General features: G+C 40.4%; 2 protein-coding genes across 6 annotated transcripts in view; one reads left to right on the top strand and one right to left on the bottom strand.

The window, feature by feature from the left end:
- The window catches only part of DCAF13 (DDB1 and CUL4 associated factor 13), a 28,186-nt gene extending 22,066 nt beyond the window's left edge, over positions 1-6,120 (bottom strand). The window contains exons 1-3 of one of the 2 annotated variants that reach the window (XM_027064093.2): positions 5,533-6,120; positions 2,694-2,893; positions 2,010-2,117 (exon numbers count right to left, since the gene is read on the bottom strand). In XM_027064093.2, the coding sequence (XP_026919894.1) occupies positions 2,010-2,117; positions 2,694-2,893; positions 5,533-5,602 (378 nt within the window). In that variant the 5' untranslated portion in view covers positions 5,603-6,120. The remainder of the gene's footprint in view (positions 1-2,009; positions 2,118-2,693; positions 2,894-5,532) is intronic. The other variant, XM_053208077.1, reaches the window with a different exon arrangement.
- SLC25A32 (solute carrier family 25 member 32) lies at positions 5,910-26,773 on the top strand. 4 transcript variants are annotated; one of them, XM_015078013.3, is made up of 7 exons: positions 5,910-6,267; positions 10,657-10,807; positions 12,539-12,624; positions 13,937-14,097; positions 14,979-15,092; positions 15,639-15,784; positions 16,701-19,636. In XM_015078013.3, the coding sequence occupies exons 1-7, from the start codon at positions 6,114-6,116 to the stop codon at positions 16,840-16,842; spliced, it is 954 nt and encodes a 317-aa protein (XP_014933499.1). In that variant the 5' UTR covers positions 5,910-6,113; the 3' UTR covers positions 16,843-19,636. The 4 variants fall into 4 exon arrangements, with proteins under 4 accessions (XP_014933499.1, XP_014933501.1, XP_014933502.1 ...); XM_015078015.3 differs by lacking the exon at positions 16,701-19,636 and adding an exon at positions 26,604-26,773 and having other exon boundaries at positions 5,964-6,267; XM_015078016.3 differs by lacking the exon at positions 16,701-19,636 and adding an exon at positions 16,454-16,688 and having other exon boundaries at positions 5,964-6,267.
- Positions 26,774-27,160: the final 387 nt, after the last annotated feature.

A 27,160-nucleotide genomic window follows, 5' to 3' on the forward strand; every position in this document is an offset into this window, starting at 1 on the left:
TATTCAGAAGAATAACTAACTGGATGCTAGCTGTGGTCAGTTTGCTCCAACTTCCCATGCAATTCCTTCTACAACATATGGTATACAGGGTCATAAAGCTTGTGTAAAGCCCTTTAGTGAAAAGCACCTGAATTTCCTGCGAAGTAGCTTATTTTGGTTTTTGACAGCAAGTAAGTTTCTCCCTGCACCAAAACCAAAACTTTTAACATTAACACCTATTCTTAACACTGCTACACAGAACAACAAAAAGTCCACTTCTTCTTTCACACAACACTTTCAAATATTTAAAGCTTTCCCAGAAGTCATCTCTTCCCTTCACTACTCCTTTCCATCTGGCCCTGGCACCCAGCATGCTACTCAAGATTTACAGGGCTGGTTAGTGTGTATGTATACATCAAGTGCCATACATATACATATACACATGTCAGAACTTCTGAAAGCATAGACACCAAATTGCTGACAGTGTGAAAACTGAAAGATTAGAATTACGGGACCTTTAACTTTCTATTTTTTATAGGTTCATGTTTCTAAAATATTTGTCTTCATCCTCATCATTCTTTGTAGTAGTTCACACAAGCAACGACCCTTTCCTCCTGGGACATTAAGCTCATTTCCAGGCTCTTCTAGCTTTCTGGCTACTCCCAGAGTTCTCCCACTTCCTAGAGGCAGGCTTTCCCCAAGGTTATTTCTCTGACATTTCTGTATGTCTGTATTTTCCCTGCCACTTTTCCCTAATAATACCATTCCATGGCCTCAATCATTATTCCTTTTTGATGAGACCTAGTTCTGACTTCCCTCCTGAACTCCAGACCTTTATCTAGAAGGGTCTGACAGACCTCTTCACTCAAATAGGCCATTGCAGTCCAGTTCATCCATCATACCATATCCTTCCCATTCCCACTCTCCTCCTCTAAAGTTTCTGACACTCCTGACTTCTCCATTTCTGGAAGGAAGAGCAATCTTCCTAAGCACCCCTCAGTTGTCAAGTCTGTCAAACCTCCAAAATGTTTCTAAACCTAACAACTACTTTCTATGATTTTCCCTCCCCAGCACGGATTCCTTATTGCTTACTCAAATTATTAAGACAGCCTGTAAACTGATCACTTACTGCTGTCAAATTAATTATCTCAAAGCACAGCTTAGATTCTGTCATTTCTATTATAAAACTTTCAGTGAAATTGAGCAGATATTTGTAGGCCAATGTTTATAGTATCATTATTCATAAAAGCCAAAAGGTGGAGACAACCTAAATGTCCACTGATAGATGGATAAACAAAATGTGGTATATATGTATAATAGAATGTTATTCCATCTTAAAAAGGAAAGAAATTCTGATACCTGCTACAACATGGATGAAGACATTATGGTAAGTGAAATAAGCCAGACACAAAAGGGCAGCTATTATTTAATTCCACTTATGTGAGGTACTTAGAATAGTCATAGAGACAGAAAGTATGATAGTGGTTACCAAAGGCTGGAGGCAGAGGGGAATAAGGAGTTATTGCTTCATAAGTACAGAGTTTCAGTTTTCGGAAGATGAAAAAGTGGTGACGGTTGCTTAATAATGTGAATGTACTTAATGCCACTGAAATGTACACTTAAAAATGATTAGAATATAAACTGTACCTCATGTGTATCTTAACCACACACACACAAATCCTTCAATAATTTACTATCTGACAAAATAGAAATTACTGATTCCCAACCCTGAAAATCTTCCAGAGAAAACCAAACTATATTTCTAGCCTCACCTTACATTAATCCCACTTCTCAATGTTCTATGGAATGTTAGTTAAATAACATGTTAAGTAATCATTTATTAAAAAAATCAAAAACTTTGGAGAAGACTGGAGAAGACTTTCATAAAGAAAAGAGGACTTTTCAAAGTTTTAAAATTTATTTTGGGTTGTGAAACTTCAAACGCCTCATGGAATAAAGGAACTCAGAAAACATTAAATCAGTCTTATACGTGTTGAAAAGAGTTAATGACTTAATTGCATTATACTTACAGTAAAGAAAGAAGTCCCACAAAAGCGAGTACATATTCCTCGTACAAAACCCTCATGGGCTTGTATCGTACGGATACATTTTCGTTTAGTCAAGTTCCAAATTCTAACCTATGATAGAGCATACCAGGAAATTTCCGTGAACTATAAACATAAAATGTTCAGGCAGAGGCATACTACATTCCAAGAAAAATAAATTCAACACTGAAAAAGCTATGACTCACTCCACCAGACTGCTAAAAACAAAATCCTCCAGTTTAAAATACTGCAGTGCATATGGATAAGTATATCAACAAGCAGAAAATTCAATCTGTTAAGTACTCTTGTTGATTCTAATTTAAAGTGTTTCAAAGCTTTCTCTTCTTGCCAAAGTGGAAATAAGTGTTGAATCATTAATAACATCCTCTGTGAGAAAAAAAAAACAACCCTCACAAAACGTTTACTACTATAAACATGCTTTATTGTTTACTGTCAAACTGAGCATTCAGCTGCTACATTTCTAATTTCTGAGGTTTAGATGAGAAACCACTGTAGTAATTCAAACACAATTCATTCTTGAGAATTAACAGAAAATAGGACAAAAAAATGAAATCGAACCAATTAAAATCCACCATAACACGAAACTGAAGAACATCTGAAACATAACTATTTTTAATTTAAAATATCAGTGTTTGAAATGACACTTGCCTCTCCATCACATGCCCCAGAAAGGACAGTAGCCAGGCTCTTTGGGTGCTTTGCCAAGCAATTGACTCCATCTCGGTGACCATCCAGGGAAGCAAGGAATGGTTTTGCAAATACCCGTTCCAATTTGGTAGCATTTAAAGCTCTTACATACTCTCGCGGGACTTCAAAAGGATGTAAGGTAGGATCATAGTTTCTTGGAACTGAAATAAAAATGACTCCTCTTAATAAAACAGTTCACTTTTAATATTTCCTATGGCCTTCCTCAGGTAATCATTCAATTTGCTATCCAATAAGCCTTTGTTAGGAACACTGTTCTATACCTAGCACTGTGAAAAATACAAAAATAGATGACCTTTCACTCAGACACCTTTCAGTAAAAAACTACGGGAAAAACATGGAAGGCATACATCTTGCAGAATAATTAGACCCTATAGATACCCTCAGCTTTTCCTTTTACAAGTCTTACTACATTCTTTAACTGCGCTGTAAACCTTTCATGACAGGGATTCCACTACACTCCTCACTTTACTCCTTATGTGTTGCACAGTGCCTGGCACAAAACATATGCATGATAAATGTTTGCCCAACTGAGCTCTATGTTCCTTCTGAGGCAGGAAACACAACTCATCTCCCGTGCTAATCACTCTGATAGGCACACAGTGTTATGATTATGATTGTAGTTACTATTTACTGAACACTTCCCACATGTGTTTACTTAAAAAACAGTTTACAATGTACAAGGCATCGTTCCAAATACTGTATATTAACTCACTTAATATCCAGACCCTATGGGTTAAGTCCTATTACTATTTCTTATTTTACTGATGGGGAAATTGAGGCATAAAGAAGTAACTTGCCTATGAAATGATGAAGCCAGGATTCAAACCAAAGCAGGCTGATTTCAGAATTGGTGTTCTTAACTATTATGCTATGCTGCCAAACAGGTTCTCAGTTAATAATTGTGCTTAGGAAATAATTCTAAGCCCACATGTCTAAAAAACGCTTAATGTTTAAAAGTAAGTGCATCTTTGGGGCACCTGGGTGGCTCAGTGGGTTAAGCGTCCGGCTTTGGCTCAGGTCATGATCTCGGAGTTTGTGAGTTCGAGTCCTGCGTCGGGCTCTGCGCTGACAGCTCAGAGCCTGGAGCCTGCTTCAGATTCTGTGCCTCCCTCTCTCTCTGCCCCTCCCCCACGGGTGCTCTGTCTCTCAATAATAAACATTAAAAAAATAATAAAAAATTAAAAAAGTAAATGCATCTTCTTACCCCACAACTTCACCTTGTCATTTTTTTCTGACTCCCTGTTAATGGTACTATATCTAACATTCAGTCAAAATTTACAAGGAAATAACACCTAAATAAGAATGAAAGAATAAAAAAAAGGTAACAAACGTCTTTCTTGATTTATGTATCACAAAGCTCCAATACTTCTATTTTTCCATTTTGCTATTAAAACTTCCATCAGAAACTATAAAGAAATAAGAAGATACTATAGAAAGTAAAACCCTTAATAACATCAGATGACTAAAAATCTCCTCATGTGGAGAGTCTATGACCAGCCAATCACTTACTCATTCCTCCATTTATAAACTTACAAAGCAACCACTATGTGCCAGGTGCTGCCTAGGCACAGTGGGTATAGAAACAAATCGGATTCTTCCCTTCTATGCAAACTCAGTGTGATGAAAAAGATAACCAAAATAATCATCATGAGACAATGTGATACGTACACACTCTGATGTCAGCACGAAAATATGTGATAAAAAGGACAGAAGAAGGGTGCTTTAAATGGAAGGGGCTACCACGGGAGATAAATACGGAAAGACTGTTGTTCAGAGAAAGGAGCTAGTGTAGACTGAGAAAGCGTGTGTGCCACAGGAAGCCTGAAAGAGAAATGTCGGAAATGCACTCAGATCTGCAAGAGTAAATGTAAGCTACTTGCAAGAAAAGTAGTGACTAGTGAAAGGAAGATGGAACCAGACGTTCAAGGAATAGGGATGATGTCTTGTCCAGGTGACATAACCTAATTTGCATTTTAGAAATATTACTACTTTGATACTTAACCCATAAACATCTTGTGAGAAGAGACCACATATTCCCCTCTCAGCATTATTCATATATATGTTGGATAATCTCTACTATTCAATCAAAATAACAAAGTATCGTCCCAGCCTCATCTTCCATGGTTTATCCCCCTTACTCAAACTGATGACACGGCCCTTCTCGTATGCTTTACCTTTATTCCCGCCTGAAGGCCTTTGCACCTGGTATTCTCTGTACACATGGTTGGTCCCTTGTCATTTAGATACGATCCGCTATAGTTCAGAATGTTAACGGGGGAACAGACCAGTAAATAAGATCAATAAAGAAGCCTTATTAATTTCATTTTAGCCATTCACGCATCAAACTTCTTCACAAGCATTAAGAAAACTTGATGGCTTCAAGTTTCACCTTTGTCTCTTCCACATTTAGAAGTATGTAATTTTGACGAAAGAGATTTATAGAAGCCTATCAAACCCTTGAATCTACGAGTTTGGCTGTCAAGTTCCACTTCTCAACAACTGGAGCCGGAAACATCGGAGAGCAGCCGCTGGAAGGGGGAAGGCGGAAGTATTCCAGACATAACCAACTTTCCCACGTACCACTAGAAAAAGTTCTTCAAAAAGAGCCTTGAGGAGAAATTATCTGCTACTCAGTCCCGCAACGGCCTTATGTGCACTAAGTTTGCCTTGGCAAAAGGGAACAGGGAAAGAAAGAGACTGGAGCGTCAGTCTTCACCCAGCTTTACTCGGTGGAAGCCGAGTCCAGACTGAAGGCTGGTGACTCCCTAACTTGTCTCACCTCTTTGTAAGTCCAGCTTGGTTTCGCGGACATAGTTGTCCGGGTTCCGGCTCAGCATCTTCACCTTCATTTTGGCGGCTCAGTGTGCCCGATTCCGAGCGTTTCCTCCAAGTTTGGGTTACCCCCGCCTCCTCCGGCACATGCTACTTCCGCTTCTTCTAGACTACTTCCTGTCATGTGACTTCCACGGAGTGGAAGCCAGCCCCCTCCGCAGCACCCTGCGGCGCGCCGTAGTTTTGCTGACAAAGGTTGGTCCGAGGCGGTTTCTCTGCCGTACTCTCGCGTCCGCGTCCCTCGGCCAGAAACTGCAGCGGATGAGGGCGGGGCGGGGACTTGGCGGAGGACGGCGCCCCGCCTCCTTCGCTCTCTCCGCTGGCGTGACGTGCTGCCCTGCCCCTCTCACGCTAGCTCTGCGTTGGGGTCTCTCCGCTTAGTTACCCCGTACTTGCGCCCGTCCTGGAAGTGGGCTGGCCTCCCCCTGAGGTTTCTGCTCCTAAGGGACGACCGTCGCCAAGGTGGCGGTCACTGCATCCCGGCCCACCTCCGCGGCCCTGGGCGTGGTATCAGCGAGCCCTGGGACTATGACGGGTCAGGGCCAGTCGGGATCAGGGTCGTCGGTGTGGAGCACGATATTCCGCCACGTCCGGTACGAGAATCTGGTAGCGGGCGTGAGCGGCGGGGTTCTGTCCAACCTCGCGCTGCACCCGCTCGACCTCGTGAAGATCCGCTTCGCCGGTAAGAGGCCACTCAGACCCCGGGCTCCTCATCCTTGCTGGTATCCCGAACTGGGTGATAAAAACGCAATAGGAAGCCTTGCTCTCCCCTGCCTCCTTCATACTACCAGGCGAGCGTTAAAGAAAATGCTGTTCTGGCTCACCTGGAACTAGGTTTGAGGAAGGGGAGCGTGGGAAAGGGATCGGGCCGCCGTCGTCCCGCTCCCCGAATCTAAGGGATGGAGAGCAGGGGTAGAAAAGCCTGAGACAAGTTCATATTGGGTACGATGCGGGACTCAACGCCTGATTTGTAAAATAAGAAAAAGATTGTCACGTTTTAGGGCTTAGCCCTCACACGTGCAAATCATTCACCCTTGGAGGTACTTTGAAATCTTAAGGTTGCCACGTGTTTGGCAGTTGCGGAACCGTTGCTTAGAGTAGGGCGTAATCTTCAGCAGGTGCTTAGGAATAGGTTTGGGATAGGATTCTCTTGAAGGTTTTTGGTGTTTTATAGTGTGGTACAAGATCCTATGAAGGAATAGTTAGCTCGAATCCAAATACTGTGTTTTAAATTTACGTTTCTTGAATTAAGTGCATTGAGTTAAGTGAATCTGAGTTTTTGCAAAGTACTTTAGAAGTTAAACTCAACAGTAAATTCTGGAGGAGATAGTTTCAGGGAAGGTCTTGATAACTACTGGGAAACTGTTTTCTGACGTTTGGTTTTCTTACTGCTACAAGTTCTGCCTTGAGAATTAGGTCTGCAGAAGTGGTTCATCTTCAAGAGTCAGAACAATAATACGAATTGTTCTCTTAATATTTGTCGACCGCTGTATGGAATACAAAGTACTTAAAGTTCTTGTCCTCAGGGAACTTACAGTGTAAATTATAGGCTTGAGTCTTAGTCACATAAAAGATAATTCTAGACAACATGAAATCAAGAGCAAAATGGAATAAATCCAAATATGAGTAGACTGTCAAGAAAATTATAGATTGCTGATGGCCATCTGTATGGGTCCCATTAGATCTTGAAGTTCCATGTAGAAAGACTGATAATTTGATAGCTGGAAAGAAGACAAGCCATTCTATGAAGGAGAGTCAGTGAAAATTATGGAGTATACTCCCTAGAAGAAAACCCAGAAAGGCATATAACTTCCATGGAGTTTGTGAAGTGTGCACAAATAAAAATTATAACAAGTAACATTCATTGAGCGTTTACTAAGAGCAAGGCAATGAACTTAAAGTTTTTAGTAAATTCTCTGATTTACTACTCTGAACAACCCTGTGAATTTATTATCCCTATTATACAAATGAAAATAATAGAAGTTGACTAACTTGCTGAAGTCACAAGTTTATAATGGTAGCTGTGGGATTTGAGCCCAGGCAGTCTAATTCTAGAACCCTTTGACTCTTAACCATTCACCATTCTACTTCTAAGAATTCCAAGTAGACAGTGGCTTGAACATGAAGAGAAGAATTTTGGACATGGCTGTAGGCTTGTATGACTCGGTGTCTCTAGGGTTTTGTCTAGGAGAAGAGGTGACAGTTGAAATGATCATGGAGGAATAGTGTTGGCTTGGTGAGTTTAAGATTGTGCTGTGAAGAAGATTGTGCATGAAGAAAGGGGATTCATGGTGTCTGAAAAGATTGGTAACCTTCCCATTTCGGAGAAAAGTCTTAGGAGACCAGTGTGGCCAAGATTGACAGGTAAAATAATTGAGATTAGATGGGAAGACAAAATTAACGATCTAGAAGTCAAAGGACTTTGTCATAATAAAGTGTGAAGTGGTGATAGAAAAGGAAAATTTAGGAAGATGAATCAAAATAGTTGATTTGCCTATGTACATATAGTATTGCAAGACCCAGTAGCTTAAACTAATACTTCCTGAATGTTTGCTAGGCATGATTTTAATGGCTTTATATTTATTAACCCATTGTAATTTTTAGAGTTAGGTTCTGTTATTTTTCCCATTTTGTGGATGAGCTAACTCAGCCACAGAGGAATCAAGTAACTGACTCAGGGTCACAATGTTAAGTGTTGCAGTGGAAGGGGGCTGCAAAGGAAATTTGGTGGCCTGAGAAAAAAAGAGAAGAAAATCAGGAGAGTGTGGTGTCAAAGTAGCCGACAAAAGTATGTTTAGGAGGTAGACAGTCGTAGGTGCTACTAAATGGTTGGTGAGAAAGAGAGGACTCCCAAAGTGCTCTTTGGGGTCTTTGGGGCACTTGCAGTAGTGGGGTGGAGACCCAAATCAGATTTCAGTGGATTGGGAGGGACACAGTTCAGACTGTAACAGGTTCTTGCCCTACTTTCCAGCCAAATTTCCTACCATCCCTTGTCTCCACCAGCTGTATACTGTAGCTATACCAAGTCCCTAATGTTCTCCCGAACGGTGCCAGGCACTGTGGTGCTTCCTTGGATTTACACCAGCTCTTGCGCTTGTCTAGAGATAAACCTTTCTCTCCTTTCCCCAAAGACAAGTTTCTCATCAATCTTCAAGGCTCTATGCTAACGTCTTCTCTCTCATTTTCCCCGTCACTCGACTGCATGTCCCCGGTTCCTTCTGTACAGAACATTTATTTGTGTTTCTTCTGTAATCCTGTAGCACTTCATTTACCACAGTGCTCATAACTTTGCCATGCTGTTGCTGCTCTGTTTTGTCTGGAAGACTGTATCTGACCTCAGGGTCAGGATTTGTGTCCTACTTAAGTTTATATTGCCCCTTTGCCTGGCAATATAAGGAGTCAATAAATAGTTTTTTTAAATAAAATAATATGCGTACAAATGAATGTTTTTCATGTTTAAAGATTTGTCCCTAACTAGGGTAGATAAGATTATAGTATCGGGGTAAGTATAAGGTACAGAATAGTGTTGCCTTTTACTAAGACTAAAAAGTCTTACAAATTAAGTGACTTGTCAAAATAATGAAGAAATCAGTGGTTCATACCTATGAAAAGGCAAAGATGGTTTTTTTATGGTTTTGTTTTTTACCTCCAGAGAGAAATTATGTTGTGACTTTATTATTTAAAGGAAATGGAAAGGTACTTAGGAAAAAAATTATCATAAGACTAAAAGAAGTGAAATTCAAGGGAAGCATCAGAAAGATTATGAAATACACAGCCAAACATTTCCTGAGAGCTAGTCCCTCTGTTACTTGCTTTTAAATTTGTATAAACTTCCCAACAACCTGTGAGTTAGGGGATATTTATCCCCATTTTTTTTTTTTTTTAATGAGGATGCTATAACTCAGAAAGATTAAAATCGTGTAGCTAATTAGGGAAGTTAGATCTCAAACCCAGGTCTCCTGACAAAGCTTCATGTACTTTAATCTCATTTCATGGTGTAACATTATCAGGTTAATGATGAAAGAAATTGGCTTTTCTCCCTTTCCCTGGTAATGGCAAACAGTGATTCTCAGCCAGACTCCATTATGCACAATGAAGTAGCAGCAAAGGGGACAGTGAACTGAGCATACTTTTATGTGGCTAGAGGACTGTTATTTGTATAAGCTTTCTAGAGGGCGGTTTCAGTATGTATGTATAACTTTTGACCCATATTAATGCCCATTCTAATAGTTAATTCTAAGGATATAGCAGTTTGTATGAAATGTTATACAGCATATTCACTAGAGACCTCTTAATAGTAAAAAAGTGAGAACAACTTTCAGGTCAACTAGGGGAATGATTAACCAAATGATAGGGTATCTATGAGAGGGAAAACCATCATATCATTTTTAAAAATCTTTTGGAGGCCTATTTAATAACAGGAACTCTCACAATATACTCTTGAGTGAAGAAAAAAGCAGTATGCAAAACTATATATAGTAAAATACCAGTTTTATAAAAATATTATCTAGATTATAAATTTGACATTCTCTTTCATTCCATTTCCATGTAGGAAACAGAAGGCACATTCAAAATAAGATAATTCTGGGGCATGGGGGGTGCTTGAAAAGACTATTTACAAAGATATGAGATTATAGCAGAACCACTGGGAATACTGCAATATTCTGGAGCTAGAAAGAGCTTGGGCTGTTGCCACCTGAAGAGCCAAAGGTCAAAGGGAGAAAGTCATTGAGGGAGGGCCACCTTGAGAGGAGCCGTGACTGTCAGTAGAGAAGTTCAGTCCAGGGGTGCCTGGGTGGCTCAGTTGGTTATGCGTCTTGAATTTGACTCTTGATTTTGTCTTAGGTCATGATCTCACAGTTGGGGAGGTCGAGCCCCTCATGGGGCTCGCGATGAGAACGCAGAGCCTGCTTGGGATTCTCTCCCGCCCCCTCTCTCTAAATAAATAAATAAACGTTAAAAAGAGTTTTCTTCTGAATTTACCTCCTTAATATGACTGTGTGATGTCTATGTTTATATGTGATTCAGGGCTAGAACTTTCCTCTCACCTAATTTTGTGCCTTTACTGCAGTGAGTGATGGATTGGAACTGAGACCAAAATATAAAGGAATTGTGCATTGCTTGACTACCATTTGGAAACTTGATGGACTACGGGGACTTTACCAAGGAGTAACCCCAAATGTGTGGGGTGCAGGTTTATCCTGGGGACTCTACTTTTTCTTGTGAGTAGATCTGGGAGATTTTACAGTATTAAAAAGAAACTTTGTTTTTAGTGATTTTACATTTGAGTTGATGAAGCAAGATGAGTACTTTAATCAGTTTCTTTGAATGGGAAGGGTCAGAAAGAGCACCATGTTTATTTCATTCTCTGTCAGCTATTATCGGAGGCATTTGGTCTGGAAGAAAGTTCTTAATAGGAAGAAGGTGAAAGGGTGAGATGGAGAAATGCTCTTACCTACAGAAGCCACTTCTGTGAGTTGAGTTCAGGAAGATGCCTTACCAAGATACTTCGGATGCCTGATGAAGTAAGAAAGCCGAGGAGGACAGGCCTTGGGGTCCCCATACCAAGAACACATACCAAGGGAGCTGTCTCTTGGGAACAGAAAGTAAAAAGCCAGTGCCTGGCTAAAAGAGTTTGAGGCACATCCCATCTTGCCTCTTAACTTGACCTGCACCATCATCTTCCCTCCTCCATCATTTCCTTCCTCCCTCACCTGTCAGGTCTCCTCACCATCCTCATGTCCATTGCAGAAGCCACTGAAAGCACCCGTGACAGGTCCATTGAGCTTAGTGAGTGTGCCCGAGTGTGGGCATTCCACAGATGCCTCTAATAATTTGAAACTGAATCCAGGAATGGAGAGGCTTTTCTTTGTTTTAATACATGGCATTTTTAAGAGAACATCAATACCTGGTCTATCGGCCTTTTTCTCTTTTGTGTTACGTATTCTACTTTCCCTCCAATAATTTTATGGCAGTATGCAAACCACAACCTGAAGACATTTTTAAGTGAATGCAAAGTAAAATTTAACCTTCGTATGGTTAAAAAATGTATTTTTCTTCAGTTCTAAGACAAACCTAGATGTGAAACTATACATATAAAATTTCTTTTATGAATTTGGAGTTGTGTAGGCTCTCTAAAGAGAGTTTCTAAGGACAAGCCCTATGAATGTAAGGTGTGTGTAATGAGAATTTCTTATAAAAGTATGCTTGTTTCATGTTAGAATGGTACTGGTAGAGTTTGGAAGGCTTTTTGTAGCTGAAGTCTTCTTCCCAGAGGAAAATGGAAATTGGAGCTAGAGAGAATAGGCTGATTCGACTTCTCTGCTGAGAAACATTGGGTGGCCTCTCGATTTTCTGCCAAGTAAAGCCCAAATGTCAGTGTGCCACTCAGGTGTGATTCAATTTTCCATCTTCTCCCTCCACCCTTATTATAACCTTTGCTCATGTTCATCTGTTTCCCTGTTGAAACTACCCATCTCCATGCCTGGCCAGTGCCACCTCCCACACAAGCCTTCTGTGATCTCAGCCGTAGTTTCTCAATCTCTTATGACACCGTCTATGTTGTCTTTATTATGATTACTTGTGTTCTGCTTATGGTCCTTGTAGTCTGCTCCATAGTCCCTGAACATATCGTTTTGTCTTGTGTGCCCAATTGCCTCACCACTGCTACAGCCTTCCCCCTCCCAGTTTTCCTATTGTTTTTCTTAATTGATGAGTACGTGATGAAAATATTTTGCCTGTGTAGTGCTACCCATGTACATTTGCAGGAAGGGGTGGCAAACTCTTACAGTAAACCATTTCCAGCAAATCCACTCTTGAAACTGTGCTTGCCTTGGGCATGGACGTTTACTTTTGGGGTACTGCTGTTAAATTACACACATTTCAAACAGACTTTACTGCTTTGTGATACCTATTCAAATATTTATCAAACTGCTCATGTTTAATTCTTTTAGTTACAATGCCATCAAATCATACAAGACAGAAGGAAGAGCTGATCGTTTAGAGGCAACAGAATACCTCGTCTCGGCTGCTGAAGCTGGTAAGGCAGTGTGTGAAATATAAAACATCAACTTTTTTATTTTTGAGAGAGAGAGTGCATGCAGAGGACAGGCAGAGAGAGAGGGAGACACAGAATCTGAAGCAGGCTCCACTCTCCGAGCTGTCAGTACAGAGCCCGATGTGGGGCTCACACCCACAAACTGCAAGATCATGACCTGAGCCAAAGTCAGACTCTTAACCAACTGAGCCACCCAGGTGCCCCTAAAACATTAACTTCTAACTTGATTTTCACTTTTGGTTTTTGTTTTAATTGCCTTTTCCCCCCTTTGAACAGTAGAGTTTAATTATGCTTATCTATCTAATCAGTTATCACATGGAATATCTTAGAAAGCAACTGTTCTTATTGGTTACTCTGGACAGATTGCAAGAATTTTAGTTATCACAAAGGAAGTAAAATTTAGAAAAGTTTCGACTTCCTGATAGTTTAAGATAATTTGGTATATTTTCTTCAGTTAAAGTATAATTTCAGTTTTTAAATTAGACAGTTTAGTACCCTTGTTTAACTGCCTCATGGATGTGTAATATTTCAAAGAGAGAAGCAAAGTAGGACTCATGTCTTTATAACTCATACTTTGACACCTTATTTACTGATAGCTCTCGTCCGAAAAAAATCTCATTTTGAATACCTAGCTGCTAGCACAGACCTGAATTACCATGGGACTTAATAAATGTTTGATGAATAACGGACTATTGAGGAAACTCAGCAAATGGAAAACTTAACATATACAAAATTGTCACTTTCTGTAAAGAATGTAAAATTTATTTCATAGTTCTTTAATTTTTGAGGTGCGTAGCTACTTTGAATGGATTTGAGGAGGGCTGTGGGAAAGTTGGGGTGGATATGCGTGCACATGCAGAGATTATTGAGGTGTTGGATTCCTGGTCCTTTTCCCCTGATCATCAGCCCATCTGGGTCATACCATATCCTTCTCCTAAATGTTTATATCTGCTGTCAGAGTCTGTTTCCCAGGACTTTCATTGTTTCTCTACTCCAGGCTGTATTGGTTAAGAGCCAGGATGTCTCTGCTGTCCTCAACACCTCAAAAGGAAAGCATTTCACATTTCCAGCTCCCTTTTAATCTACTTCCCACTAACTGAGGAACTTTTTCTGACCACCAAAACTATGGCTACGCTTTAACCCTAAGACTGTGCCTCAGAGACTTGATCTCACTGTTGTAGGTACAGCCCCTGGGCAACCCCATTGTTTATATTACTGGACTGTCATTAATCTGGATTGTCACAAGTGGCAAAGTACTTGTATGCTGAGTAATCTTATTTAAATTTGGTTTTAGGAGCCATGACCCTCTGCATTACAAACCCATTATGGGTAACAAAAACTCGCCTTATGTTACAGTACAATGGTGTTGTTAACTCCTCACAACGACAATATAAAGGAATGTTTGATACACTTCTGAAAATATATAAGTATGAAGGTGTGCGAGGATTGTATAAGGTAATGACTTATCAATATATTTTGGATAACCGAACACTGTAACTTCCCTTGGCTCTATTGTCTGAGTTCTGAAAAACCTGTAGTCAGTCCCGAAAAGAGACCAGACTCAGGCAAGAAGCAGTTGAATGAAAACTGAAATTCTGGTTTATATAATATGGAAATTGTACTTTCATCTGCTTATCCTCCTTACCGTAAGGTATGTCATCATGACCCTGGTGGGTGCGAGAAGGCCTGTCTAAAATTTGGACAGTAACCGTTCACTAAGTCACACATCACAGTCACTCATTCCTTACTACCCTCCCTAGAAACTGTGGTCCCTTGGGAACTTGCTTGGTGCTTAGTTGTTGTGTGTGTGTGTGTTTTTTATTGTTCCCTGATGAAGTCTTGGGGTGATGGGGGGGTTCATGGGGTCCGGAGCTGATGGCCAAGAAAGAATTCTTCAAGAAGTCTTTGGTGCAAAAGGTGATTTTATTAAAGTGTGGGGACAGGACCCATGGGCAGGAAGAGCTGCATTGGGGTTGTGGGGGGTGACCATTTTATGGAGTTCAGGGAGATAAAGTCAAGAGGGAGTTTCCAAAGAGACTTTCACATGTTGAAGACTTGTCTAGCTAAGGTTATATGTCCCTCCAGCAAGGCATTAACATTAAGACAGTAGGGATTCTTGGCCTTTAGGCCTTTGATGGGATTGCCTTTTTCTGGTAAACTGGTGGAGATTCTTACCAGTTTAACCATTTGTTGTTTGTCCTTTCTTGTTTTTGGGAAGCCTGGAGTGTCCAAGGAATATCACACATGTCCCACCTGGAACGGGGGTTGGGGGGGGACGGGTACTAACTTGTACTTTGCCCTCAGCTTGCCTCATACTCCTTCATCATTCCCTTTAGGGATTTATTCCTGGGCTGTTTGGAACATCACATGGTGCCCTTCAATTTATGGCATATGAATTGTTGAAGTTGAAATACAACCAGCATATCAATAGATTACCAGAAGCCCAGTTGGTAAGATGGTTCTTTAAAAAAAAGGATATCATTGGGGCGTCTGGGTGGCTCAGTCGGTTAATCATCTGACTTCAGTTCAGATCATGATCTCATGGTTTGTGAGTTTGAGCCCCACGTCAGGCTCTGTGCTGACAGCTCAGAGCCCGGAACCTGCTTTGGATTCTGTGTCTCTGTCTCTCTCTGCCCTTCCCTCGCTAATGCTCTCTCTCTCTCTAAAATGAAAAACGTTAAAAAAAAATTAAAAAAAAAAAAGATATCATTTACTTTTGTAGGCATTTAATAGATGCAATTTTATCATGTTTACTTTGGTAATGTTGCTATGATGATGACTACCACTAATTTAATTTATAGTTAAATATTTTATGGGCAAATGACACACAAATATTAATAATAAAACCCCTTATTTGCACAGAGCTTGTGTTGAGGGGGAAACCATATTTTTCACTTAAAGATCCATTTACATGTTTTCCTATATAATTTTTATTTCTGTATTTTTAAAGAAATCCTGTTTTAAGGAAAAACAAATGTTTTGTGTTGTCATTTTAGAGCACAGTAGAATATATATCTGTTGCAGCACTATCGAAAATATTTGCTGTGGCGGCAACATACCCATATCAAGTTGTGAGAGCTCGTCTTCAGGATCAACACATGTTTTACAAGGGCGTGTTGGATGTAATCACAAAGACATGGAGGTGAGAGCATGCGGTATATCAGAATGGCTCTTAAGAGGTACCTTGCATATCTCAGAATCTCTTGTTGCTGTTAGTTTTATAGTAAAGGCCAGTGTGCTGTGGTGAAAACACGTCTGGTGGCCCCTGCTTTTCCATTTCCCATTTACTACATATAGAAAGACAGACTTAATCTCTCTGAGGCTTGATTTCTTCTTTTGTAAATTTAGAGTATCTAGGCTGACAGGGTTGCTATAAAAATCAAATGAGATCTGTGTGACAAATTAATAAAATTTAGTAGTTATAAAATACTTGAATGGCATTGAATGAATATAGGAGGTCATAAAAAAACGTAGTTTAATGCAATTAAGCTGCTACTTGCACAATAACTTGCAAATACTTGTCTCTGTGTATTAAGGAGGTTCTTGTTCTTCAGCATGTAGATAAACGTTTATAGGTAGATATCCCCATGTTTCTCTTTAAAAGGCCAGAGCAGAATATTTAGAATGTTTAAATTTAGTTCACTGAATATTTATCGAGAACCCAAGTGACAAGTTCCTACTCTAGGCATTAAGGAAATAAAGTTTTATTTTGTGGGTGCTATATTTAGTGTTGTCTGCCATTTATCTAAGCTGTAAGATTGTTAATGCCTATATTAAATCAGTTAATACTCTTGCATGTTTATACATTTAGAGACATTTGAAAGATTATCATTAAAGCACTTCTCAGTTTTGAAGTGTCCCTACCCTCTCTTCCCGAGTCAGTCCACAGAAGGAATGTAAAATGGCTCATAAACTACCTTGCTTCAGGATGTTGAAAACATGGACTACAGTCACAGGGAGGTTTGACTGCTGGTTCCATGCCATATGTCAATTAAGCGTTTGTGTCTTCAGGCCAGCTATGTAGGAAATTAAGCATTTATCTATGTTTCCTTTTAAAGGAAAGAAGGCATCGGTGGATTTTACAAAGGAATTGCCCCCAATTTGATTAGAGTGACCCCAGCCTGCTGTATTACTTTTGTGGTATATGAAAATGTCTCACATTTTCTACTTGACCTCAGAGAGGAAAAAAAAGTAAGCTAGAAGAAGATCATCTCAATTCGTCTGCTTAACGCAGCAGTTGCTCCTTTGTGTTTGAGGTATAAACCTCAGAAGAATGCTGCACAGCAACATGGTTCATAATGGAAATTGGTGTATAATCACTAGAAGTCAAAGAACTGCTAAGACTTTGCAATGTTGTTTTGCTCTTTGCCTTCCCCATATGTTTGGGACTTGGCTACCTCTGCCAGAAATGGCTCCCATCAACATGACAGTAAAACTGATGTCAAGTGGAGAATTTCACAAATTCCTCTATTTTAGTGTTCAAGTAGAAGCTGATCACAGCATTTGCTAAATGGATTAGATCAATGTGCTTCTTTTTGTGAACTCATTTGCCTGGATCGGCTTTAAAATCAATCTGTGTGCAATAGCAAGAAAATGGCTTCTGAAAAGAATTGTCGTTGTTTCAAGAGTAAATTAAACTTTAAGGATTTGCTGGAAAAATTGTTGCTTAAATCCAGACCATTTTTGAATTGAGAAATTTTGGTGAGGGGAAAAAAAAACACCACCACCGTAAATGTGCGTTAGTTTAAATTCAGTTGGAATGTGCTAACTAGGGAAATTTGAGACGTATAAACTTCTTTTCATTTGAGAAATATATTTGTTGTCATTCTGTCATTAATTTTTTCCCTGTGGGCTCTTCCATAGTTTAAAATGTAATTGTGGATCCAGTTATTATATTTTTTGACATTGGTACTTGGTGTTTCTTAAACTTAACAGAATCTGAACTCAGATGCAGCTGTGTCTGCCCTTATTTAGAATATTTGGCTATAAGTCACTAATTGGCTATAAATCACTAATAGATCACCTCACACACATACTGGAATGATTGGGATCTGTATGTTGAGAAACTGTGTGGAAATGGGAAACTTTAACTTCTTATTTCAACTATGAGATGTATGGGTCCAGATCCCAAATAAACGATTAGTCTAAATTAGTTGCTCATATTCAGGTTTAAATACAGATTATACTAATGGCCATTATTGATTTAACTTCTATGAGTCATTATAAATATCTATAAAAGCCTGTCCCCAAAGGATGCCAGAATAATATTTTTATTTATCATAAACTTCTGTGAATGCTGTTGCACTTCCATCTAGTTGTAAATAAAACATTGTGGTTTTCAAAGCCATATTTAAATGGTTCTTTGAAGATAGGTCTATTTTTTATATTTTGAAAACGGCATTGTTCTAAAAATGTGGAACAGTAAGTAATTGTATTTACTATAATCTCTTGTAACATGCACAGAAATACTTTATAAATTAAATGTGATGTATTTTTCATCCTTCTGGGTTTACTACTATAGTTCATCTGAATTCCTGACATTAGTCCCTATACAAAATACTGGCTGCAGTTGCTGTTTGGAATTTTAGAGGTAGTGCCATTACTTGAATGCTTCTTGTGTACCCCCAAATTAATAAAACATAATTTCTGTCTTCTAAGAGCATATAAGTTTGCAGAATAAATAAATAAGTGTTAAATAACTCCAACTCTAGATGAACGGGCAAGATTTCTACAAGGCCCTCTAAGGGTTCTGAGAAAAGAGAACTCATTCAACAACAAATCGTAACTGAGTTCTTGCTCTGTGCCAGGTATGTTACCAAGCACTGAAGACACAGCAGGGAATAACCCAGACAACATTCCTGCCCTCAGGGAATTTTCATTTTAGTGTGAGTGACAGAATACAAATATATGCATAGTACAGTTTCAGATATTAAATGCTATAAATAGAACTAAAACAGTTGGGAATAGTGTTGCTGTCTTAGGATGGTTAGAGTAAGGAAAGATCTCTTTTGAAGGGTAGTGTTTGAAACAGTTTGAAAGAAGTGAGGAAAGCAAACCACTATGAGATAGAGGAAACACAGTCTTCTAGGCAGAGAAAATAGGAAATACAAAGGCCCTGAGGCAGGAATTAATTTGGCTAGAGGGAAGGAGTGAGGTTAGGGTGGCCCATACTGTGTGGTGGAAAAGAAATGCAGGATTGGCTTCAAATTTCAGCTTTCCCCTTTGCAGTTTGGCCTGAGGCCAATAGTTCACCTCTCTGTCTCAAGTTTTCTCATATGTAAAATGGTGATTTGATTTGTTCCTTTGTGGATAAGGAGGATATAGGATGCTTGGGCTAGTGATTTATTGAGAGAGTGCTCTTAAGAGACTCTAGAAGATGAGGAAGAAGTTTATCATCACCCTGACCCTATGGGACAATGCACTATGTGTTGGACCACAGAGGTTGTCCTGCCCTGAGGTGAGAGCCTGGGCTATTATGTTCTTACATCAGGCAGAAGAGGGGAGGCTAGGTCCCTTTCCTCAGTCGAGAGCAATCCTCCAAAATAAGGTGAAGGGGAGGGGACAGCTGTTAACAGCTGGGATATGGGTGCACCAACCCTGTAAAAGGAATTTGGTGGGTCAACAGCATCTACAAATGAGGCTATTAAAAGTATGTAGCTCATAGGATTATTGATCAGATTAAATGGATTAATCCATGTAAAGTGTTTAGCAGTGTCCCTGGGCCAAAAAACATTAGCATGGGCCAGATCTTCTAACCCATGGTCAGGGGTTTAGATTGTGGGGGAGATCATTCTAGTGATTGTATTAAGAAACAATTAGGAGGGGCACCTGGGTGGCTCAGTCGGTTGAGTGTCCGACTTCAGCTCAGGTCATGATCTCACAGCTCATGGGTTCAAGCCCCACGTCAGGCTCTGTGCTGACAGCTCAGATCCTGCTTCAGATTCTGTGTGTGTCTCTCTCTCTCTCTCTCTCTCTCTCTCTCTCTCTCTCTCTCTCTCTTCCCCTCCCCTGCTGGCTCTCGCACTCTCTCTCTCTCTCAAAAATAAACATTAAAAAAAATTTTTTTAAAGAAACGATTAGGAGACAGACAAGAAACAGGGTTACTAACTAGTTAGGAAGCTTTCACAAATACCTAGTCAAGACCTGGTGGGTAGCGTGGACCTGGTTGATGGGAGTTGGAGGTAGTTTATAGCTTGGGGGGAACGACTAGAGCAGGCTTCATGGAAGGGAAAACTTGAAGCTTGGCCTTGAAGGTAGAGATTTCAAAGGGAACCACGGGAAAAAAGAAAGCATAGGTGACCTCTCTTGAGCAGTGTGTTGTCAATGTGGTAATAAAAGGAAGAAATGGAAGAGACAGCTGAAAGATTGGGACCAGAACATGAGAACTTTCAGAGTCTCGCTAAATGTGTTTGGGTTTTATGTGATGGATAAAAGAGAAGTGAGTCTCAGAACAGAGAGACCCAGCTACATCTTAGGGGTGACAGAAGAAGACCAATCAGATAAGAGGAGCAAACTCTGAGGGAAGGGGTTATCAATGGCGTAAATATTCTAGTAGGTTGAAGATGAGTGTCACTGATAACTTTCAGCAGATTCAAATTGTAGAGGCTGAAGACAGATTGCAAGCAGCTAATCAGGGTGGGGCAAATTGCAAGTATCCATTTCACTCTAGGCTCGCTCTTGGATTTCAGCAGATAAAGGAAAGGTAGAGAACTTTAGCTTGAAAGAAAGTGCTGGGAGTCTAGGAAGGGGTGCAGGTAGGGGGGAGGTTGGCCAAGGGAAAGCCAGAACATGATTGTAAGAATGCTTGAAGATTAAGATACGGGCCAAAACAAAACTTGTCGGAGCTCTGCATCAGAGAACGAACATATGGTAGAATGTGAACCCAAGATTGTGTTGGGTGCCGTGCCTTGTGAAAAGGTTATATTATGTTTCCTTATGTGCTTTTGTAATATGGCAATTTTAGAAAGTCATGTTTTTTAAACACCATACTAGAAAAAGGGTACCAACTAAAAAATATGTTCGAGTTCATGAGGCACCAGAGCAAGGTTTGTCTTTTGAATGTGGACACATTACCGAATGTAAAATCCTCCAGGTAGAGTATAATTACCCCTTCAATAGCAAGGCCTCTTTGGTGATTATAAAATTGCTTACAGAAATAAAATACCGTGAAATGATTTATTTAACCTTTGTCTTTTGTAAAAATGTGTTATTTAACATGCAGAAAATATGTGAGGTTTTGGGTTACTTTGGGTTGAGTCTTGCATTTCTTTTCAAATGAGTGAATAAGAAACAGACTGTGAAAGTACCTGTCATGAATACCTCTTATTGGCTGCTTGGCATCTGTTTTTCTTCCTTCTGAGACTAGTAGCTGGAATTTCTTGTCAGAACCTCCCCACTCCCTCCGTTCTCACCTTTGAGATTTAGACGGAATTGGCCTCACCTGCCCCAGAAGATGGCCCTGATTAGCAGAACCAATCTGAATGTGCAATCTCTGTTCATAATGAATGTTTGGAATTGACATAATTACCTAAACTGGTCCAGTCAGAGTCACTCTTAAAAGCTATTTTTTTTTTCTGTGTATAGTGACAAAGATTCTCTCTCTGCTGTTTCACAAATTAGGATTTGTGTAATTCACAGCCCTCCTCAAAGCCAATTTAAGATCATGAGTTGGGGAAAGGAAGTTTGTCCAAAATGGAGCCAACACCAAAGAGAGGACAATAAAAATTGAAAGAAAAGAAACTAGGTCTTAAGTCATGTTACAGGAGATTCTAGATCAGTTCCGACCCCTAGCTACATGTACCTCTATAGTTTCCCATTGGGTGAACCAATAAATTTCCTTTATTTTTTAAGCCACTCTCAGGTCTGTTACTCACTGCAACTGAAAACTTCCCTGATGACACAGAATCTGTGATCCAGTCCCTGAAGTCTATAGGTCATTTGCCCATCAGCTATCATGATGTTGAAATCTTGTTTCTATGGAAATTGATGTCACCTTTAGGAAAAAGCACTTTGTGATCCTTCCATATGTTGTATAGGTTCTTGAAAATGTTTATACCTTTAATAGAAAACATTGTTACTTAATATTTATAAAAAAAGTATTCAACTCACTGTGAAAAGCATAAAAGAGGAAGACTGACCAGGAGACTTAGATAAAATCTGCTTACAGTAGAAGGCCTAACAGTACAAAAGATGGATGATTTGAAAGTTGTCCCCAGTATATTTTCTGACATCAGATATTACAAGATTTTGTGTTTATATTGAGTTTCACTATATGTTAATTGTGATGTTAGGCTTGTTCTATTCAAGGCTAGAAAATAATAAAACTAATTCATACTCGGCATGTCAAAAAAGCAACAAGATGCTTTTGTTAAAGTGATTCACATTAACCTCCTTCCCACCCAGGTTTTAAACTAATTCATAAATATACAAGGTAAGCGGAGCATGAAATACTATCCTTAGTAGTAGTAAGGCTGAAATTAGAGAATGAGACTTCTGTGTCTGTGGGAAAGAGGCCTTCCTTAAACCAAGCCTCAGAGCCATACAGATATACCTATCCAGCCACAGACAGCACTGAACCGAGACTCTCTTACGGCCTGTCCTTGTACAACACAGCAAGGAGAAATGGGGCTGAAGTCATGCTCTCTGTGAGCAGCTTGTCCCCCAAGAGGAGAGAGAGAAAGCACCACTCATGCTCCCTTCCTTGTCCCCAACTCCAACCAGGTAAGTCACACCTGTCAAGTCTAAGTCCAACCCGGAGACAGAACAGACAGCAAATTTAACCAGGAGAAGATTAAGTAAATGCATTATGGGAACTCTAAACAGTACCCGAAGGCTGAGAGAGAGTAGCCAAGGAAGGACAAGCTTGGAAGAGGGTCCCCTCTGACATTCAGACTTCTTGAAGAAGGTGCGCTTGCAAAGCACTGGATGGTGAGAAGCTCTGCTGGGTTTCCTGGGCCTGAGTTGGTTTAGAATTACCTGACAAACAAGAAAGGATCCCCGAGGACACAAGCAAGCCAAGGCTAGTGAGCAGGTTGCCAGGGGACATTTTTGCAGGTGCAAAACCAGGGCAGACTTTGTTCACATTGGAAAGGCTACAGGAACAACTCTGTAGGGGCAAGCAAGCCGAGACTTATGAATGGGCGCCCTGGGGAGTCAGGAGCGCTGCCACAGCAGAAGCCAGGACTCTGTGGTGACCCTCTCAACTGCAGCAAGATAATTAGGCCTCTTGGGCTGGGGCTGCAAGGTAAAGGACTGCATTCTGGATATGCAACTGGAGCAAGGCACCACCAGATAGACACACACCCTACTGACACGAGCAAGAAAATGCAAATGGCAGCACTCTGATACCAGAAAGACCAGCTTCTTTCTTCCGTGATGTTCCTCCAGTATGCTCTACTTAACGGGGTCATTCTTTTTTTTGTTGTTGTTCTTTTTCTTTTTTGAGAGTGCAAGCAGGGGAGAGGGAGAGGGGGAGAGAGAGAGAGAGAGAGAGAGAGATTGATTCCCAACCTGGCTCCACACTCCGCGCAGAGCCCAACATAGGACTCGATCCCACAACCCTGGGATCACAACCTGAGCCAAAATCAAGGGTTGGGTGTTCAACTGACTGAGCACCCAGGTGCCCCATTGATAGGCTCATTCTAAAGGAGAAAGAGAGTCCAGTCCATCGTCACAGAGTAGGTACTGAAGAATGAATTTAGAGCTCCGCAGCAATAAATGGATAAGTAGCTTAATTGACCCTTTTGAGTATTTGGCTTCCATTTGCACCCTTTTACACACAATCTCAACCTGCCCAACAACAAAGCAACTAACTGTATTTTAGCCTAGCATGATAGAGCTATCCTGATAGGTGAAGTGCTTGCTCTTCCCCCAAATGAGAAAACACAAAGCACAACAGTCAGTGAATCCATTGCTGGATATATTAATTCCTCCTCAAATTCAGTCATGGTCCCACTGAATATTTTCTTAACTGAAGATTACATTGTAAAGTTGACCTCCACCAACTTTTATATAAAATAAAAATGGGAAGGAGAGAAAGGGAGAAAAGGATTAGCCCATATAAATAAACATGCATAGAACAAAAAGAAAATATCCAAAGCTACCACAGTCTTGGTTTCTGTCATTGTTCACAAGGTCATAGTTGAGATCGATAGCTTCTGCCTTTACCCATTCCACATTTTCCTTGACCACAGCCAGAGCTCACAGCTCTGGGTTCTTTACCTGGTGAAGTAGATCCAAATCCTCCTTCCCAAAAGGTCTGGGTCCTCAATCACTCTGACTTTTTTGGTTCCTGTAGCTTTCCATTAATCTTGGGCATGGAGGAGAACCTGGGAAAGTCTCCTGCGTTCCAAACATAGTCCTTGCTTCCACCAAAGCAGCAAACAATTTCCCTTGGTAATTGGGAGCCGTCAGTAAAGTCAATAGATTAACCTGTTTTTCACCTGTTGGTTCAGTGGTCTAAAGAGTGCAAAATGGTCAGGTGGCAGTCTGTGTATATGTAGGCTTCTAACACGGACTCCATGATCCCTGCCCCCTGAGGTAAACAACCTATTTCTGCTTATGTATCTTTGGGACCAGTAAATATATCTGGATATAAACTCCCATGACTATGTTATATGGCAAAAGGAATTTTATAAGTGTAATTAGGGTCTGTAATCAGTTGGCTGTAATCCAAAAGGAGATTATTCTGGGTGGGTCCAACCTACCTAATAGGCAACCCTTAAAAGCAGAAGCACTCTCTTGCTGGTCTGGAAGAAAAACAGCCATGTTGTAAGAGGAGGGGCCACATATCCAGCACCTGGGAGGGACCTTTAGGAGATGAAAGGAGTCCTCAGCTGACAGCAAGAAAACAAGGTTTTCTTAACACAACTGCAGGGAATCAGATTCTGCTAACAATCACATAGCTGAGAAGAGGATCCTGAGCCTCAGATGAGATGACTGAGCCAACACTTTCAACCTCGTGACACTGTGAGCAGAGGACTCAACTAATCTGTACCTCGACCCTTGACCCACAGAAACCATGAGACAGATAAATTTGTGTTGTTTCAATCTACTACATTAGTTGTGCAGCCAACAGAAAACTAGTACAGTCTCATCTTCCAATTCAGTGGAACTATTGTTGTGTCCCCGGCTGGAATTCCCCGCAGGGAGAATAAGATCTCCAAACCGGCAGAGTTCAACATTGTCAGCTAAGGGAAGCAAAAAATCTGCAAATGAGTTATTAGGTATAATAGTGAGAGAAGCCATTCTCATTTCGACTGCTTGCATTCTGGCTACAGGAGAGAGAACAGCACGTAATGATTTCTCATCCAAGCATGTACTACAACTTGTAAGACAGAACCCCATCCTTTTAGGATATTGTCTGCCAACTGGTACCATGATGAGTCCTCAGTCAGCCACTTCACCTTTCATTTAGACTAGCCTGATAGTCTTAATGTATGAGCTATGTGGTAATGCCAGTTAATTCCATGGGGTGAGCCCGATTGTTGGACTTCTCTGTTGTAAAATGCGGTTTCTGGATCTGAAGCAGTGCTGGGTAGAATGTCATGAGAGTGGTTAAGGCATTCTGTGAGTCCATGAATGGTATCATGGGCACAGAGAGCAATCTATATCCTGAATATATGTCTATTTCCATGAGAATGAATCTCTCCCCTCCAGGGTAGAAGAGGTCCACTAAGTGGCTGACTTGTGCCCTCAGGGAATGGTGCCAGTGTTACATACTCAATGCTAGTCTCTACTCAGCAGTAACACTAGCCAGTCCAGCTTTTTTTTTTTTTTTTTTTTTTGGAAAGAGAGAGGGGGAGAGAGTGCTCAAGTGCGTGAGAGTGTGGGGAAGGGGCAGAGAGAGAGGGAAAGAGAATCCTTAACAGACTCCTCGAGAAACATGGAGCCCAACATGGAGGCTGGCGAGGGGTCCGATCCCACGACCTTGAGATCACGACCTGAGCCGAAATCAGGAGTCAGACGCTCAACCGACTAAACCACCCAGGTACTCCATCAGGCTAGCCTTTAAGATTCTGTGTTGTTGAACATAGCCTCCATCTTTGCCACCATGGCTTCTTTGTTCGTGGGTCCATTGAACCAGCACTGGAGTGGCTGGGGAAAGAAGCTGGCATCGACAGTGTGTTATTTTGTCCGTCTCAGTATTAAGAGCCTCCTCTGCAATGGACATCCTTTGATAGGCATTCACATGGGACATAAATATCTTCACAATCTTTGCCAATTCAAAGACGTCTGAACTAATGCTCTTGTCCCCACCCAAAATGTCCTTAATCCCAGTCCCATTTCTCAAAATTTTTACCCATCTTGGTTAACTTCTGTCTTCAACATTATTTTATCGAGATTCCTTCTCACCCTCTTTTCCTTTCCGGATTATTCTGAAGCAAATTCCAGACATCATATCACTTTACCTTAAATATTCCAGTATTATTATCTTTAAAAGATAAGCACTATTTAAAAATAACCACAATATGGGGCACCTGGTGGGCTCAGTCAGTGGAGCATGGGACTCTTGATCTCAGCGTTGTGAGTTCGAGCCCCACCTTGGGCATAGAAATTACTTTAAAATAAAAGAAAGAAAGAATTTAAAGGGGCGCCTGGGTGGCTTAATCGGTTGGGTGTCCTATCTCAGCTCAGGTTCGTGAGTTCAAGACCCACATTAGGTTCTCTTTTGTCAGTGCAGAGCCTGCTTCAGATCTTCTGTTCCACCCCCCTCTCTGCCCCTCCACCACTCATGCTCTTTCTCTCAAAAATGAATAAACATTTTAAAAAAGAAGTTAAAAAATAGCCACAATACCTTTATCACACCTAAAAAATATGTAATTATTTGATATCAAATACCCAGTTAGTGTTCAAATGTCTTCAACTATCTCAAGCATCCAAATAAAGTAAAAACATCGAAATGGATTGAGATGATAGTAAATCTCTTTTAATACAGGTTTTTTCTTTCTCTTTTCTTGCAGCTTATTTGTTGAAGAAACCAAGTTGTCTTTCAAGTTTCCCATAGTCTAGATTTGCTATGATTCTGTCATGTCAATTAGCATGTTCTTCTATCCCTTGTATTTTCTAAAATCTAACGGCTATATCTGGAGACTAAGTCAGTCCAAGTTTGATTGTTTCTTGGCAAAACTACTTCTTGAGTGGTGTTACGTATTTTCATTAAGAGATACATAGTCTGGTGCCTCACTTTTTGGAATGTTATCAGTCATTGATGATCGTTGCCAGATCTCTTAATACATGAGGGGTTGAAAATTTGATATTCTAATTCTATCACTCTTCATTTGTTACCTATACCAACACACCCTATAAAATACTATAAAACACACACACACTTCTATAAGGGGAAATGTCCCTTCATCAACAGTTTGGTTACCCAGAAATACAGTTCATATAGAGAAAGCAGAATAAATGCTTGGTTTTTTCCTATTTGCCAATTTTCACAGTGACAAGTTGGTTTCCTGGCATCCTCCAAGTTGACCAATGAATTTTATGTTCATCTCATTATGAACTCCTGCATTAA

This window comes from Acinonyx jubatus, chromosome F2 (genome assembly GCF_027475565.1).
Source record: "Acinonyx jubatus isolate Ajub_Pintada_27869175 chromosome F2, VMU_Ajub_asm_v1.0, whole genome shotgun sequence".
NCBI classification, from domain to species: domain Eukaryota; kingdom Metazoa; phylum Chordata; class Mammalia; order Carnivora; family Felidae; genus Acinonyx; species Acinonyx jubatus.